The sequence below is a fragment of the Ptychodera flava genome, chromosome 20 (genome assembly GCF_041260155.1).
Source record: "Ptychodera flava strain L36383 chromosome 20, AS_Pfla_20210202, whole genome shotgun sequence".
Lineage (NCBI taxonomy): Eukaryota > Metazoa > Hemichordata > Enteropneusta > Ptychoderidae > Ptychodera > Ptychodera flava.
The window spans coordinates 19,989,819-20,004,968 of NC_091947.1; the positions used below are offsets into that span (position 1 = coordinate 19,989,819).

Sequence of the window (15,150 nt, forward strand, 5' to 3'; positions counted from 1 at the left end):
GTTCTCAATCAATGTCTTGCATGGCTGGACAGCCTCCTTGCTATTATGTACAGTCTGGGTTTTCTTTGTGGTCTGTTCAGTGTTGACAGCATATCAGTGTTGTGGTGTGAGGATTTACCTTTCTCGGCGTCAAGCTCTTGTCTGTAACTTAACCCCCCAGTATGTACATTTGCCAGTGTGATCAATTTTACTCTTCGGTCGACACACCGTGATGATACAAGCCGACTTTGCTCAAACTGTCTTTCACTAACCAGCCTTTTGCTGTGTATTTTTTTTTACCTTCTCTTTTCAATGCTAATAGTCTCATGAATTCTCAACCACATTAAATATAAAGGCTACTGCATCTTCAAATATTTCTCGTTTTATAAACGACGTTTGTCATTGCATGATACATAACCGGGAGAAATCATACGGGAACAAGGAATAACGTCATCTAAATATTCATGAAATTTCATGAGTGGTGTGGTATAATATCAAATGCAATTACGGTGATGTGGTTACAGTAATACAATTATAACAGCTGACATGGTGATGGCATAAGAAGCTTTGCATATTTTTTACATTCATTATTATTAAAACCATTCATGACAGCTAACAGGCCACTTTAATCTCTCTTCCCATGCATTCATTTTCCATCTGTGCCATAACTGTTCCTGTCCCTCCCTCACCTCTGCCTGCTCCGCTGCCTGTCTGCGTAATGTGCCTCTAGGAGCCGCTGGCTTAGAGCGTGATCTGAGCCAGCTGAGTTTTGAGGAAATGGAAGCCAGACTGGCCGAAGAAGGTAGGCTGTGCATTCAAAACAAAAATTAACTTCATCTTTACGATGCATGCTGGCGTCTGGGTTTTTTCACGTATGTTCTCTCACTGTGTACTAACTCATGCAAAGTTGTTGTAGCGTCACGAGGGACAGGATGCTGGATGTTGGATCAAAGCAATAACGCAGAGGCGGACACATTGCAGTAGTACTCTTTAGCACTCATCATGACCTCAACCAGGTCCACTGCATTGTGAAAAGAAACACTCCACGCAACGTACAGATTTTCAAGATTTTTCTCCCAACCCTAGTTTGTACAAGCAAGGTTCATTCATCGAGTGACTTCAAACACGACTTCAAACACTCCGGAAATTGATCACCTGTTCCTACATTTGCACAATGCTATTTAATCAAATGTCTCCCCAATGGAGCAGTTTACTGTTAAAAAATCCCAGCTGCCTTCAGAAAGTGTGTGTCCTGTTTGAGTGGAATTCAAGACTAACATAAGTGTGTTTCAAGTTGTGTTACATGATTTTCAAGTCTTAAAGCCCATTCAATTTAATCAAGCAAACACTATTCTTTCTGAATTTTGTACAAAAATATATTGATAAATTGTCTGGGTTCATGTACTCTCACAAGGTCTCACTAGAGGGAAAGATGGGAGATTAAAAAAAAGACAGGTGTAGATTGAAATATGGTCCACTGACACAAATGTACATGTTGTGGTCTTGCAAAAAATAACACGTAAGTCACCCACACTGGTTCGTCACATGTACGTGGTCAGTGCACATACTTGTAGCTCACTGCTAACCTTAAGGTGTACTAGAAGTACACGTAATTACACTAATTTTCATCACGGTCTGTCCCACGTATCAGGGGGAAGTCACACAATCACACCGATACCAATGGTACACCTGTATAATACACTAACCTTACTGCAGTAGGTTTCATGGTATACCAGGTGTTGACTTTGTGTTTACATTAGTGAGAATTTGCATATACTAACCTTAGGTTTCACGGTATACCAGGTGTTGACTTTTTTGTTTACATTGATTAGACTTTGCAACGAGGCATCAGGGCCTGAGAAATATCAGTCACTGGTCTTGCTTGGACAGATGTATGATTTCATTCAATGTAAACAGTTGCCTATGTATCAACACCAGGAGATATGTAGAAATGAAATTGTCATGAAATGAAATTTTCATGATTTTGCTTACTAAAGAATTTTGCCCTGTGACCTTTTTTCCATCATTCTTTATGAGAAAATTTGAACACTCAACAAGACGTCTGATAATTCTCAATTCCTGATTGAAGTCTTTAGCACAAACTTAGTGTTAGATTTTTCACTGGCACACAGTGAGTGCACAGCACATTACATACTAATTTGTCACCTCAAAGCTTTCTTACATAGTAACAAGTCCCACCATAACCCAAACGACATTGTGATCTTTACTGAATTGACACCATAGTAACAGCTTGCTTGACTGTCCTTTTTGCATTTCATTTTTGCATGATTCTTTTACTTCTCTGGAACAATTTTGTCGCAACTTGAGGAAAGAGCATGACTTTTCCTCCATACTTCTGGTAAATTTCAATTAACCGGTGTACCAGCTTTAAGTAATCCAAAACTTGTGCATGAATAAACGCTGGAATTATCACCTCTTTTCTACTGGAAAATTTGTTTGACATTATAATTTTACTTCGCTGTAACTTTATTGCGTTCTTTTATCTATGTGTTTCTGTTTCAACCCTATATCACCTGCCCTGTCATTTCTGTTGGGGGGGAAATGCACCCATTTCATGCTTTCCCGCATGCCTCCTGTGTCACGTCTCCTCTTCCTTCATCTATACCATCCCTCCTCTACCCACGTAACCCCTCCTCACCACCACTACCACCTCCCCCCCCTCAATTGTACATATGACATCACCAATTGTCTTAGCGCTTGCCCAAGAATGTCTAACCTCTATTGAGGAACCCGCAGGTTCTGATGAGGAAGAAGAGTTCTTCCTGGCATCGGAAGGTACAGTCCCATCCTCCTCTTCTTCTTCTTCTCTGTAAGATAGTTGTAGTCCACTCCTTGGATTTTTGCTCTCTGTCAAGCAAGCAGCATATCCCCCCTGGCAGCAAAAATATTGCGTTTGTTTTCACCTCCCTCCCATACCCTCTCCTAAAACACGCACACATCAGTGCCAATGCCATGCCGGAAAAACGTGCTAGGTTAATTGCTCAACATTGCACCACAGGGCTGCAGCAATACATTAATCTAAAACCAGCTAACTGGCTTGGAGTGATACAATGATCATGGCTTGTTATCATTATCATTATTAGGCTGTGTTTCAACACTTTGATACAAAGGGGCCACTTTGAAAATGTCGTGGAACTGAGCGTAGTTTATTTAAAAATGCTTACAATACCACTTTTTTAAACAGGGTGGTGATTGGAAGTGTTTCCAATTTTAAATGAACAGAAAATTGACAATTTGAAACAGGAGGTCAACTCCACAGACAAAAATATTTTGATCAGTAAAAATCATTTTTTGAAAAAAAAAAGACATGTTACAATACACATTATATATATCAAAGTGTAGAACCAGCCGATTGTAATCCTTTAGAGGACCTTTTATGACCGATTTCACCCCATAGCCCACTTGGGTGCAAACCATACCTTGCTCAGCTTTTATCACAGATGGTTTGACCCATTTATTTAGAGTGAATATGGGTGTGGGAAGGTCTGGTCTGATTTTAAAAGTAAATGAAAAATCTCTGAGTAGAAGAATGCATGTGAAGTACTTTCTTTCATCACAGAAATCTTCATCAATAATCTACATCGCCAAATGTTACATCTTAGATTAAAAATGGCTGTTGGAATCACCGTGGGATATGCGATTAGTGTTAACATCATGAGCCACGCTGAGCTGCAAAAATATTTCATCGTGAAACCACCCATGGCGACGTACATCAGCGCTGTTTTGTGAAATCGCCCTGATTGATCCTACTTCCAATCTTTTGAACAATGTTTTGCATAAACACACACAGCTTGCTGGGCAGATGTCAACAGTAATGTTATGATGTGACATAATGTCATTAAAATTTAATGCTGCGTTCTGTTTGAAACTTTCTTTTTTTTTGCAGGGTTTGTCTGTCATCGTTTATGCAAATTTCTTGCATTGCAAATTTCTTCTTCTGTAATAAGACATTTTCCAGGAGCCGCAACATACAAGATGTTTGTTTTTAAAAATACACCAAAATTCATCAGGAACTTTGGCAGTTTTATTGAAAAAATATCAGTTGTATGTAATTTGCCACAGAACTGCCTTGTTAGATGAGCTTGATCAATAAGAATTACAGCTTTTTTTATGCAGTTGTTTTTGACATTTTATGCTTAAAAATGGGGGAAAATTGCATCTGCCAAATCCGTATCTGCCAAATCCGTAGGTTCATTGCTTGAAAGAATGTTCTATTTGAAACATACTATTACTTCGAAAATCAGGCACATTCCAAGGGGAACATGGAAAGAAATGACATAAAATACAAGGATTTAGGTGAATTTTGATGGAAACATCTTGAGTGAGTGACGGCTGCCAAACGGTTTCTGATACTATGATAGTGCGAATTGCAGTGTTTCATCATTTAACTGTGTATTGTTCTTTTTCATTCTATTGACAATCTTCAATTTGAACATTCTCAACAATGTATATGTAATATCATGTTTTGTAAATATTAGAGTGGTCAGTTCATGTACCTATTGCCTAGAAGTCATAGAAAAGTTTAAGAGCAAGAAACTACACTGAATTGATACAGGTCGACTTTGTGGTTGAAAAATTGTAATGAATCAAGGTCCTCAGTTGAAATGAAAAATTGAACGTGAAGAAATTTGTCCACAGTTCCTACACTTCCAGTTATTTTATCAAGCATGTATGATGTCTAGCAATTACGTATAAACACCAAAACAAAAACTGTCTTGTCAAAACCCAGAGCTTCTTTTGAGAAAAATTGATGTGAAACTATCAAGGTATTGTTAACCAGGCCATATATTTTTTTTTAGATTTCAAGAAAATGTTCTTTCCTTCATTTCATGCTTGCTGATTTGTGTATCTTCCAACGAAAAGTATTTGTGCACAAAAAGAGGCAAACAAATCCCGTCCAATGGACCCTCTAGTTTCACAATTAAGAATGAGCATTGAGGGGCACAGGAGACAAAATTGCCATCTTTTCATATATCCTTGCTGTTTCACGTACATGTGAGAACGGGATAACACAGTGTTCTATTCTGTGTTTATTTATTGGTTTTCAGCATTCCTGTCTCACCCAGCCTGTACCAAAGTATTTACATGTTACATTTGTTTGCATGGCTGTATAACGACAAATCGGTCTGCATGAAAACAAATGAAATTTTGATATGAAATGGAATAAATATGTCAAAAAGATAGCAACTTTGTTCCTGTCTTTCCTGTTTCTTGTTTCGCATTCCTTGACTTTCCATGATCAAAAGTGAAACTGCAGCAATATTTTGTCGATGTACCCTTTGGTTAACATGATATTTCTGTACATTCAGAGATAACACGTCCCTTTTGTACACCATCCTTATATTTTCCCTTCTCTTCCTTCTCCATAGCTTTCAATCCGGCTGATCCGAATGCGTTTGACATTGACTACCTGGAGAAGGCTGGTGGATCAAGTACGGTAAGTTGACAACATCAAAACTCAGGTGCTCAGTGTCCCAGTATGAATTGACAAGTGCAGCTGGGCAGCCGTCTGCTGGTAATCTTTCATTAGCTGAATGCTATCAGCTTGGTCTTCATGTATGTACCGATGATGAAGTCTATCACTTCTGCAGACTTTGTGATGAAATAAAAAAACATGTTGGTTTCTATGAATGTGCTGAGCGTTATTTTGAGAGAAACTACCAATGAGATCAGATTAACTTCAGTTTGTAATATTTCCCATGACATCCTCATCATTCTTGTAAGAGTGCCAGCCTTACAGCATACATGTATCTGATTACTCATCCTTTGAAAGAGATTCATCTATTTATTTTAGTTCTCCCAACGCTTGCAGTGTCTATGTTGTTTATCCTATGAAATATCAATACTGGTAACACAAAAACTGAGATTACCATCATCGTTTGTTGCTAGTGCAATATACATGTACTGCCTGTGTTTATGCCACAATTGTGTTAGTTCCAAGTATTACATGAATGATACCAGCAATAGGATTTTCCAGTTCATCATGGCTCTCAGTACACACATAGCATAATCCTACAAGCACATTCTATGTAACCTTTACAAACTTCCCACAACCCCCCCCCCCCCCAAAAAAAAAACATACTGGTTTGTATCCCTTCCTAAAACCCCTTCACTCACCTCCCCCTGCCCCCATTCCTAAGATCCTACCTAGATTTCAATTCCTAAATGTGTACATGGAACCTTTAATTGATATAAAAAACAAAGTTGGACAAACATTGCACCAGAAAATTGTCACAGGCTCATCTTGTGGTGGGGAAAATACGGCAAGGGAAACAATGGTGTAGTTTTCCCTCATCAAAGAACTGCTCTATTGTTAGAAGTCACTGAATGAGGTGACCGGTTTGTAATTTATGCCAACATGTACTCGGATAATGAGCATAGGTGATCTCTCTAAAAGCAAATCACTACAATTAAATGTACAATTGTGAGTGCATAAAATTGTCAACTTAATTGACTCTACCAGTTGAGTTTACTAGCATTGATTTTGGCAAGTAAATGTGCGTTGCATCACAGAATACTGGGACACCTATGTCGGTTTCTTTCACAAATGTAACAGTATAACTTTGCTTTTCAACAACAACCCTATCAAATGTGTTTACCTGGTTCCTGGTCAACAAAGTCACATCACAACCCAGTCATTTGATACATAGGAGATACAGTGGTACCAGGCTTATCTGGTTTTATTGGCTATCTGAAGTTTGCAACCATTTTTTTCTCTCTCCCTCCCTCTGCCTGAAAACTCTCAAAACAGTTCAAGGAGTCTGCGCTAGCAAGACAGTCACTCTATGTCAAGTTTGATCCACTTGTTGAAGGAGGCAGCCCAAAAGGTGTGCAAAGAGGTGAGTATGGCGTAACTTTGACTTGCCAAGGAAAATAGTACTTTTACCTGCCATATGATAGATAAACATTGTCATCTTACCAAGACAAGATTTTAATTATACCACCCTTTATCTTTTTGCACCAGAGCTTTATGAAAAATTTATGCACTTATAAAAACTGGTGTAATAGTAATACAATATAGGCTAATTTGGTTCAGAAGGACACTGTAGCATATTATACCATTGGTCCAATATGACCTGCTAATTTTTGTGGCCCATCAGACATCTTTGATTCAAGAATTGAACAGTCAAATTTTGTGCAACTATATGGGCTAGCATGCAATTTTGGTAATTCTTTGTGGTGTTCATGTGTTCTACGTGAGAAGATACTTTAATCTGAAATAAAGGGATGGAATGGTTGTTGAGACAAATGCACTGATGTGAACTGTTCATTTGTGGTAGGCACATGCTGCCACACTTCAGTATTATTGAGAGGTGTCTGACATCTTGGTCTAACAGTCTCAGAAGTGTCGTCATGGTTTGGCTCCAAGTACTTAACATTCTGTTTGATTAGCAGTCCTTGGTAGTCTCTATAGTATCACCCATTAAAGCATGTAATGCAAGGTCTTTGGAAAATGCCAGAGGCTGGTATTCCAAACAGTGACTTTTTCAGACAAACCTGAGATATTGACTCCTGCAAGTTTTATAGAATGTGTCTAGCTCATCAAAAGTATGGTGTAACTGTCATATACTGGGTCCAGTCATCCATGTTATATCAATTTAGTTCATTTCTAGGGAACCATTTATGGTGTTGAGGTACAAATATGCTCCCTAGGTTAATATTAATTGGTAATGGTCTTCCGCACTAGTGCAGTGACCTTTGGTTCTGTCCGTGAGTGTTGACATTGGTACTTGTCATTGTAATTTATATGTGTTTATCAGAGAGATTTGTGGGGGTTTTTGCCATTTGTCTCTACATAACTGTACTAGGACAGGTCTTCACAGTAGATCTGGCTGTGTCTCATGAAACTTAAGTCATTTGAACACTGTTCAGCTGGTGATGTACATCCAAGATGGGCGTGATGTGGTCAAATGTCTTGGTTCTGGCAATGAGACAGTTGGCAGCCCTCTGGGCTGTCTTTAGCAGCTTGAGTAAGTTCCCTTACTTTTGGTTACTTGGTCAGTGCAATACAGTTTGTATTTCTGTGAACTTTAAAGTGGCCTTGACCTGTTCCTGTTCTATTGTTTTCTGCTTTTCTTTTGTTTTTTCATCGTCTTTCCATCTCTTCCACACTCTGCTATCTCATTTATTGGCATGCCAACAAATTTGAAATGTCAACACAAAGACAAGTTAATGTAAGGGAAAACGACCAATTCATTGTCTCAGATTTTAATAGAGTTGAAGTGACGGGGAATTGTCATGTTGACATCCTCAATGCTGTAATATTACCACCTCAAGGAAGGGGAAGTTACGATCTTTGGAAACTGCAGTAAAACTGAGCTGTTGTTTCCTCGTAGGATTTATTGGAACCATGATATGCTTGTATAAAATTCACCATTGCTTGTCTCTGTAGCTCTTTCTTACCAATGTTTTCTGTTGTGTGAAATAAAAAAATGTGATTATATAATTGGCTTTTCAAATTCATGTCATGATAGTTTGTGGAAGGCTTTGATCTTTTACCAACAAATTGAAAAAAAAGGGGTCCGTGCAGTGCTTCGATGATCTTCAGTACCATGTGTTTCTAGTCAGCTAAATGGAACATTACTGATCACATAAGAAAGCAAAACAGGCCAGCATGATATGTTGTCCCTTTTAGATCCATTATCACTGGTTTTGAACAAAAGCAGGGCCATTTTATTTTTTTTACACAAGAAAAAATCATTAGGTCACAGACCCCTGACCATTCTCCTTTTTCCAACTCCCCAACCCCTCTCTGTGGAGTAAGTACTCTTATTGTGCCTTGTAACAAAACCTAGCTAAATGTTTTACCCAGTTTCAAAAAAAAGTTGGCACACCGACAGAAACCTGTTACTGCACCTTTTTTAATGGTGACAGTTTCAGGGCCAGGATTTCAATTACAAATGACAATGCACGTTGTTTACAACTCGGAAGAATGAGTGTCGGTTACTCAGTCTCCAGCAAGTCATTTCTTGGTGTCCTTTCTTTGCCGGTGGCGTAGGTACAGCGGCGAAAGCTGGTCTTCCATCGCTAGGAGAGGTCTCTATGGAGGGAGAGGATCTCCTGCAAATGTCAACACCCCCTGGCAACAGAACGGCGCTGCATCAGAACCATTTACTCAACTCTGTGAAGAAAGCGGAGGAGAGAGTGCCCACCCCGGACAAGGGTGTCGACAAACTTCTACAGTTCAGCCCATCAGGGGAAGCTATGGTAAGGGTTTATGTCAGATATAAAAAAAAATTGTTCGCTCAATTAGAAGTTTGTATTAGTGTCTGTGTATGTTTGAAGATATATACTCTGTGATTTCACCCACTGTTGTTAAGTGTGCAGTGGTCTGTTAGAATATGCTTTTGTGTGTGTGTAAATTATTTTATGCTAAAACTTCAGTCTCTTGTATGGTCATTGCTCCAGTAAAAAGAAGTGTTTTCATTAAAAAGCATTTTTACACAAAGGTTCCTGAAAATTTATGATTAGTTCTCAGTGGATATTTGATAGTTCCTTCGTAATATGAATTCTCACTTGTGTTATTGCAAATGATCTTTAATAGCTGAGTAAAAATAGCAAACATTATGGCATTGAAGTTACAATTGCAGGGAATATCTCCTTTCTACCACTGTAAACTCACCAATTAATTTTCCATGGGCTTTGATGTTTTAATATTTTAACTGGGATTAAAATTTTGCAAGTAAAGCAACAGAATCTACTGATAATTACAGTGTAACAATTTAGCTTGCATCTACCATTGAAAATGACAAAATTAAAATTGGGTGAATAAGTCGTCGCTTTATAACAGTGAGTAAAAAAATTTGTATCAAATAAAAGTCAAAGAAAGAAGAAAATTTTCCCACAATATGACATTTTCATTTAGATGTTAAAAACGTAGTGGCCGAAAGTGTAATAAATTAGCCATTTGACAATTATGACTATTAATTGTGCATATCAGGCAAATATGAATTTCCCTGCAATCAATCAGAAAGCAGTCTTCAAATCCACACTCAGGAAATCCAAACACAGTGAATTGTGGCTGGGGATTATTAGCACAATGCTTTGTCTCCGCCTGCCAGCATGTGAAAGAAATTATGCAAATGTATGATGTTGTATGACTCACATATCCCCGCCAGCTCATTGTGCAGGCAGTTCAAGCTCCTGTCCGCTTGTGGCAGCATGCAGTGCCATATTGCCGTAGTTTTGTGTGAAGCTTTTGTGTTGCCCTGCTGCAAATAACCTGCACGTTTGTTGAGCAGCCATTGACTCCCTGCCAGACAGAACAATACCGCCATTGTTTTGATGTCGCCACAGGTAACCAATATGGCTTTCAGAGCATTGCTCGTCTGGTATGCACATGACCTTTGGGTCACTCTCCCCTATTGTTGTCCCCTGTTTCTCTATTATAGCAGATCATAAGATGCTCAACTTTAGCCCGCTGATCATTTTGCCAGTCTTCAAATTGTGTTGACTTTCAATAACCTGCCAGATGGCCATGTGTTTTGCACTGCTAAGTGCCTGCCTAGGGTCACAGGTAACGTGATTATAAACAGTGAAACATTAGTCACTTCACAGCATCTGGTCTGACGTACTCTTGCCACCATGTGCTTTGTTTTTACCCAAGGAATGTCTTGCCTTTGCAGGTGACAGAGACGGACGCACCCAAGAGAACTCAGTCTACGGACTCGCCTGATGGCGACGCAGGCATTGTACAGGTAAATAGCAAAAAAAAAGAAAAATGAAAAAAAAATTCATTTTTGTTACCATTGTTATGAGTTACCAGTGAACAATGTACAGTTGTGATGACTAAGTGTTCCGCAAATAGGATAATATAACGCTGTTAGACACAATTATTCTGAGCTCAATTGAACAGCAAATCTGTCGATTCTGAGTGCTATTTTCTGTCGTGACTCACACTTTAATATCATCAGTAGTTGTTCTACATGATAGCTACACCCTTAGGGCTGACCAAGTTATTGAAAATATTATAGCGTCAAATTCCTCCTGTTGTCAGCATAGTTTATTTTGTGTGAATTCCCACCAAACATATTAAAATTATATATTTGTGAAGAAAGTGACTCCAAAGAATTTTTTTAATGATAAAGAATGCTTTATTATCAAAATATCTGTTGTAATAATAGTATTGCCAAAGGCAATAATAATATTGTTAATAGCATTACATCATAACTTGTCTCTGTACAAGAGTAGTGTTTTCTGTACCAGAATTTTTGCTAATGGATCTCCAAACACTATGACCACTGTTTTACTGCATACCTGCACAGTCCATTGCCTTGTAGGTATTCCAAGTCTTGTCACACCGCTGTAAATAACAAGGTGGTCATTGCCTTGGTCTGAAAAATTAGACAAAGACATGTCTGTATGGTGTCCAGCCGGTATTTTGCTAGAATTATGAATAAATAATGTAGTCATATCCCCCAGCCTTTTAATATTCAATTATGAATAATCAGATATCAGATTGCTAGACAAGTGTACAAATCTGCTTTTAAGATGTTCTTTGACTTTGACCTGTGGGTCTAGGGTCTTAGCTCCCAATGGGTGACCCACTTAAATCATAAATAGTCCTTTGCATCCATGTTCCCCTTTGTGATTTAATATTCATGGTTGTTGTATTTACAATCTGGAAAGTGGGTCAATGGGTAAAGAAAGAAATGTTTGGTGTAATAGAGATATATAGGACCTCTGCTAGCCCGTGTTATTTTTCTCTGTATTCTGATATATGTTTACCAATCTCTGTAACTATTGTAGTCTTACTGAACAAACTCTAAAAGCAATTACGTCCACATACTGGGGGCCAACATGTGTGTGGTACAATAGACGATGTTCCGCTGATTGCAAGATCTCGCGAGACTTTAATACATGCCCGTAGAAACAGGTTTCCAGCTTAGTAATACAAGTCAAACTTGTATGGAACTAGAAAAGGTGCAGAACTGAGCAAATATTGCAACTTCATATATTTTATGCAGTGTTTAACGTAATCAGCGACTTGTCCTGTTTTACGCAGTTTGTTCTGTGTTGCGAGAACACGTCCACTGCGAACCACATATTCTCGCGATGTCTCGGAATGTCTCGCGCGGTTCGGAACATGGTCTATTGTCTCATTCATTACATGTACTTGCAGTTTTCATTGTATCTGTTAGGCTGGTTTTGTTCAAATGTGTATTTTTCAACAATGTTAACTTTAAGTTGATGACTTTCTTTGACAATTTACAGCTGTTTGCTTGGTCAATCCAACATCTGTTTAAGTTTTTGATATTTTCCATCAATTACCTCTGCCTTTACTATTTGTCAATCATGTGCAATAATGTGCCACCAGTATAATTAAATATTATTTAAAATGTATTGATGACTAATTAACCGTGAAATTAAAATTACGCATTTGTACAAAATATCCTGTAAATTTGTAACATTTGGCTACCATTAAAGCTTGTTGACTTATTATACTTCAACATTGCTCAGGATATGCATATACCAGGGGGGTCATAATTTTTCTGAGAACCATAAAAAACCCTACTACTTCATAAATATTATGTATATCAATGTTTATTTGGTGTCCCGTCATCAATGATGTGCTAAGGTCAAATGTTAGAATATTATATTCGGTCAGACCAAAAATAAATTTGATTATTTCACTGGGTATGAAAGGACAGGGAAAATATCATTTGAATGATTTTAATAATACCAATGTTTTCATGTCTATATTTGTCTCTCTCGGACAGCCTCTGCTGTATACACAGCTAGATCTCAATGAAGCTCTTAAGAGAGCCAGGGAAGACTTCATGAGAGAGGTAAGATTCTGTAGTTTTGTTATTTGTTTTGTTTTTACATTTCGTCCAGTGTTTTTCAATATCTCGGTATCGCTACTGTCTCCTGTGAGTTTTTCGAAAGCCATTGTGCCTCATCACTGTGTTTGGGTGTGGCATGTTTACAGAGAGAAAGACTGTGTACCATTACCTTATCATCCAAACAAAAGTGCAATATGAAATAATTTGTCAAGTAATACAGTTCCAATGCCAGTCTTTTTTATGCCTGCCAACAAACTTATTTTCTGTGATGAATACAGATTATATGTTACAATGTTTACTGTTCTCATTGTTTCAATTTTTCAAAAAGTCCTGTAATGGCTAAGCTTGCCTAGTTCAGGTTTTCAATTTGTCATATGATGGGTATATTGCATATCAGAAAAACATGACATTGAGAGTTTATGTACATTGCTCTTCCAACCCAAGCTTTGTGACCTTGTTATGAATTTTTTGTATAAGATCACAGCTCTCTATGAATAGAACAAATTGAAAATAACATCTTTCCCCAAATCAATGGAACACACATGTGCCTTTCTTCATTATAAAACCAGTAAAATCACAAAAAAATAAATTCATTTTCAATGTCCTTCTGCAGCGGGGTACAAAGGTAAGAGTCCAAACATAGCTCAACAAGCAGCGAATCAATGATCACTGCATGCTATTTGTATTGTACTGTGGTTCTGGCTGTGAGATAATCATTTCATCAATCATATAGACAGTGTCAACTCATCTAGGATGATGACAAAAATGTTGGCTAAAACCAAGTGAATCATTTTGCACCTTGGTAAATTTAAAGTAAAACTTGCCACACACACACGTTTGTTACATTGCATTTCAAAACTTTGTGAATGAATTACCATTTGACCTGCAGAATGTGACAGTCTATTCCTAGGTTCCTATACTGTCAATTCAAGTTGTACAAGTAGTTTAATCTATCAAACTTAAAACAAACACAAAAAATAAACTTGTCAGTTTGTAATCTATTATCAATGCTCTGTCTTTGAACTTATTGATTTCTTATACACACCTGTCACAAAGCAATCCTACAAATTGTTTTGAAATATACTGGACGTGACATTGCACGCTGATGAATTGTACAATCAGCTTGCCTTGTTGTCTCATCTTGCCCCTTAGCCATTGTTCAAGCAATAGCCAGACATGGCTGCCTTAGAATAAGCATTGTGAAGTAAATTGAAGCTGAAGGCTGCTAAATTCAAATTCTTGAAAGCAAAAAAAAAAAAAAAATTTTTTTTCCCTTTTTTGTAGAAATTGAACACTTTTACCCTATTGCCTTGTATAGAGGCCTCAAAAGAGGGCAAAGGTGTTATTACACAATTGAGAGGTGCATGGTCTGAACATAAGACACTGTTTGTTTTGTTGTTAAAAGCTGTATATTATATCATATCTGGTATCCCCGTCCATGCATGCTACTTACATGTATGCATGTAAGAATAGTTCAGTCTTCTCTGTGATAAGTAGTATACATAATAATCAAAACTCAATATGGTATATTGATTTTTCTACTTTGATCTTCACAGATGGACAAAAAGGAGGGTGAACAAAAGAGACTGACAAAAGAGTTTGAAGAAATGCAACAACACAACTTAGAAATGAGGCAAGTTGATCCACATAGCTTGTTTACACCAGAAAGTAAACATGGAGATGCAATTTTTAGAGTGCATAATTATCTGTTTTCTTTTCAAAATACAATGTTTTGTTGATACTGATTAGATACTCTAGAGAAGGTAATTTGCATGCTTGTTAGTGAAATCTTACTTGTCTCCCTACTAGCCTTGTAGGTTTCTTTTCTCATATTCCTAACATCCTCCAACATGTGCCTGCCAATTTCTCTCTTGAGAAGACTAGACACTGAATCATGAATACTAATATGTGATTACATTGGTCTGAGAATGTATAACAGAACTGCCATCATTAGCAGTCATGTTACTTTCTAATTTTCATGACATGCTTGTTTGCATGCATATGAATGCATAATTGTCATAGTTAATCAATATTTAATGGTTGTTGTGAGACACTTCACTGAGATGTTTATGATGACTAATCGTGATGAATAATCTATTGTTTATCATTTCATTTCCATAGGACCATAGTGTCGGAGTATGAGAAGACAATTCAACAGATGATTGGTGAGTACACATGTATAGGTTGTATGAAGCATTCCCATGGGAGATTTTTTTATGTAGCAAAACATCCTTGTGTACACCTAAGAACAAAATACTGATGGACGCAATCATGACCCAGCTTGCTAGAGGATACGTTGCAATTTTGAACACCAAATACCATTGCGAGTTATGCTGGACAAATACTTCCCTGAAAATTTGAAAAA

General features: G+C 37.7%; 1 protein-coding gene across 32 annotated transcripts in view; it reads left to right on the plus strand.

Moving 5' to 3' along the window:
- LOC139120263 (transforming acidic coiled-coil-containing protein 3-like) overlaps positions 1–15,150 on the plus strand; it is a 43,066-nt gene that overhangs the window by 22,908 nt on the left and 5,008 nt on the right. For 7 of the 32 annotated variants that reach the window (XM_070684512.1, XM_070684521.1, XM_070684517.1 and 4 more), the window contains 10 exons: positions 710–781; positions 2,737–2,775; positions 5,370–5,437; positions 6,752–6,839; positions 8,999–9,207; positions 10,626–10,697; positions 12,720–12,788; positions 13,399–13,410; positions 14,342–14,418; positions 14,907–14,950. In XM_070684512.1, the coding sequence (XP_070540613.1) occupies positions 710–781; positions 2,737–2,775; positions 5,370–5,437; positions 6,752–6,839; positions 8,999–9,207; positions 10,626–10,697; positions 12,720–12,788; positions 13,399–13,410; positions 14,342–14,418; positions 14,907–14,950 (750 nt within the window). Of the gene's footprint in view, positions 1–709; positions 782–2,694; positions 2,776–5,369; positions 5,438–6,751; positions 6,840–8,998; positions 9,208–10,625; positions 10,698–12,719; positions 12,789–13,398; positions 13,411–14,341; positions 14,419–14,906; positions 14,951–15,150 lie in introns of all 32 variants that reach the window. The other 25 variants (XM_070684516.1, XM_070684525.1, XM_070684532.1 and 22 more) reach the window with 8 other exon arrangements.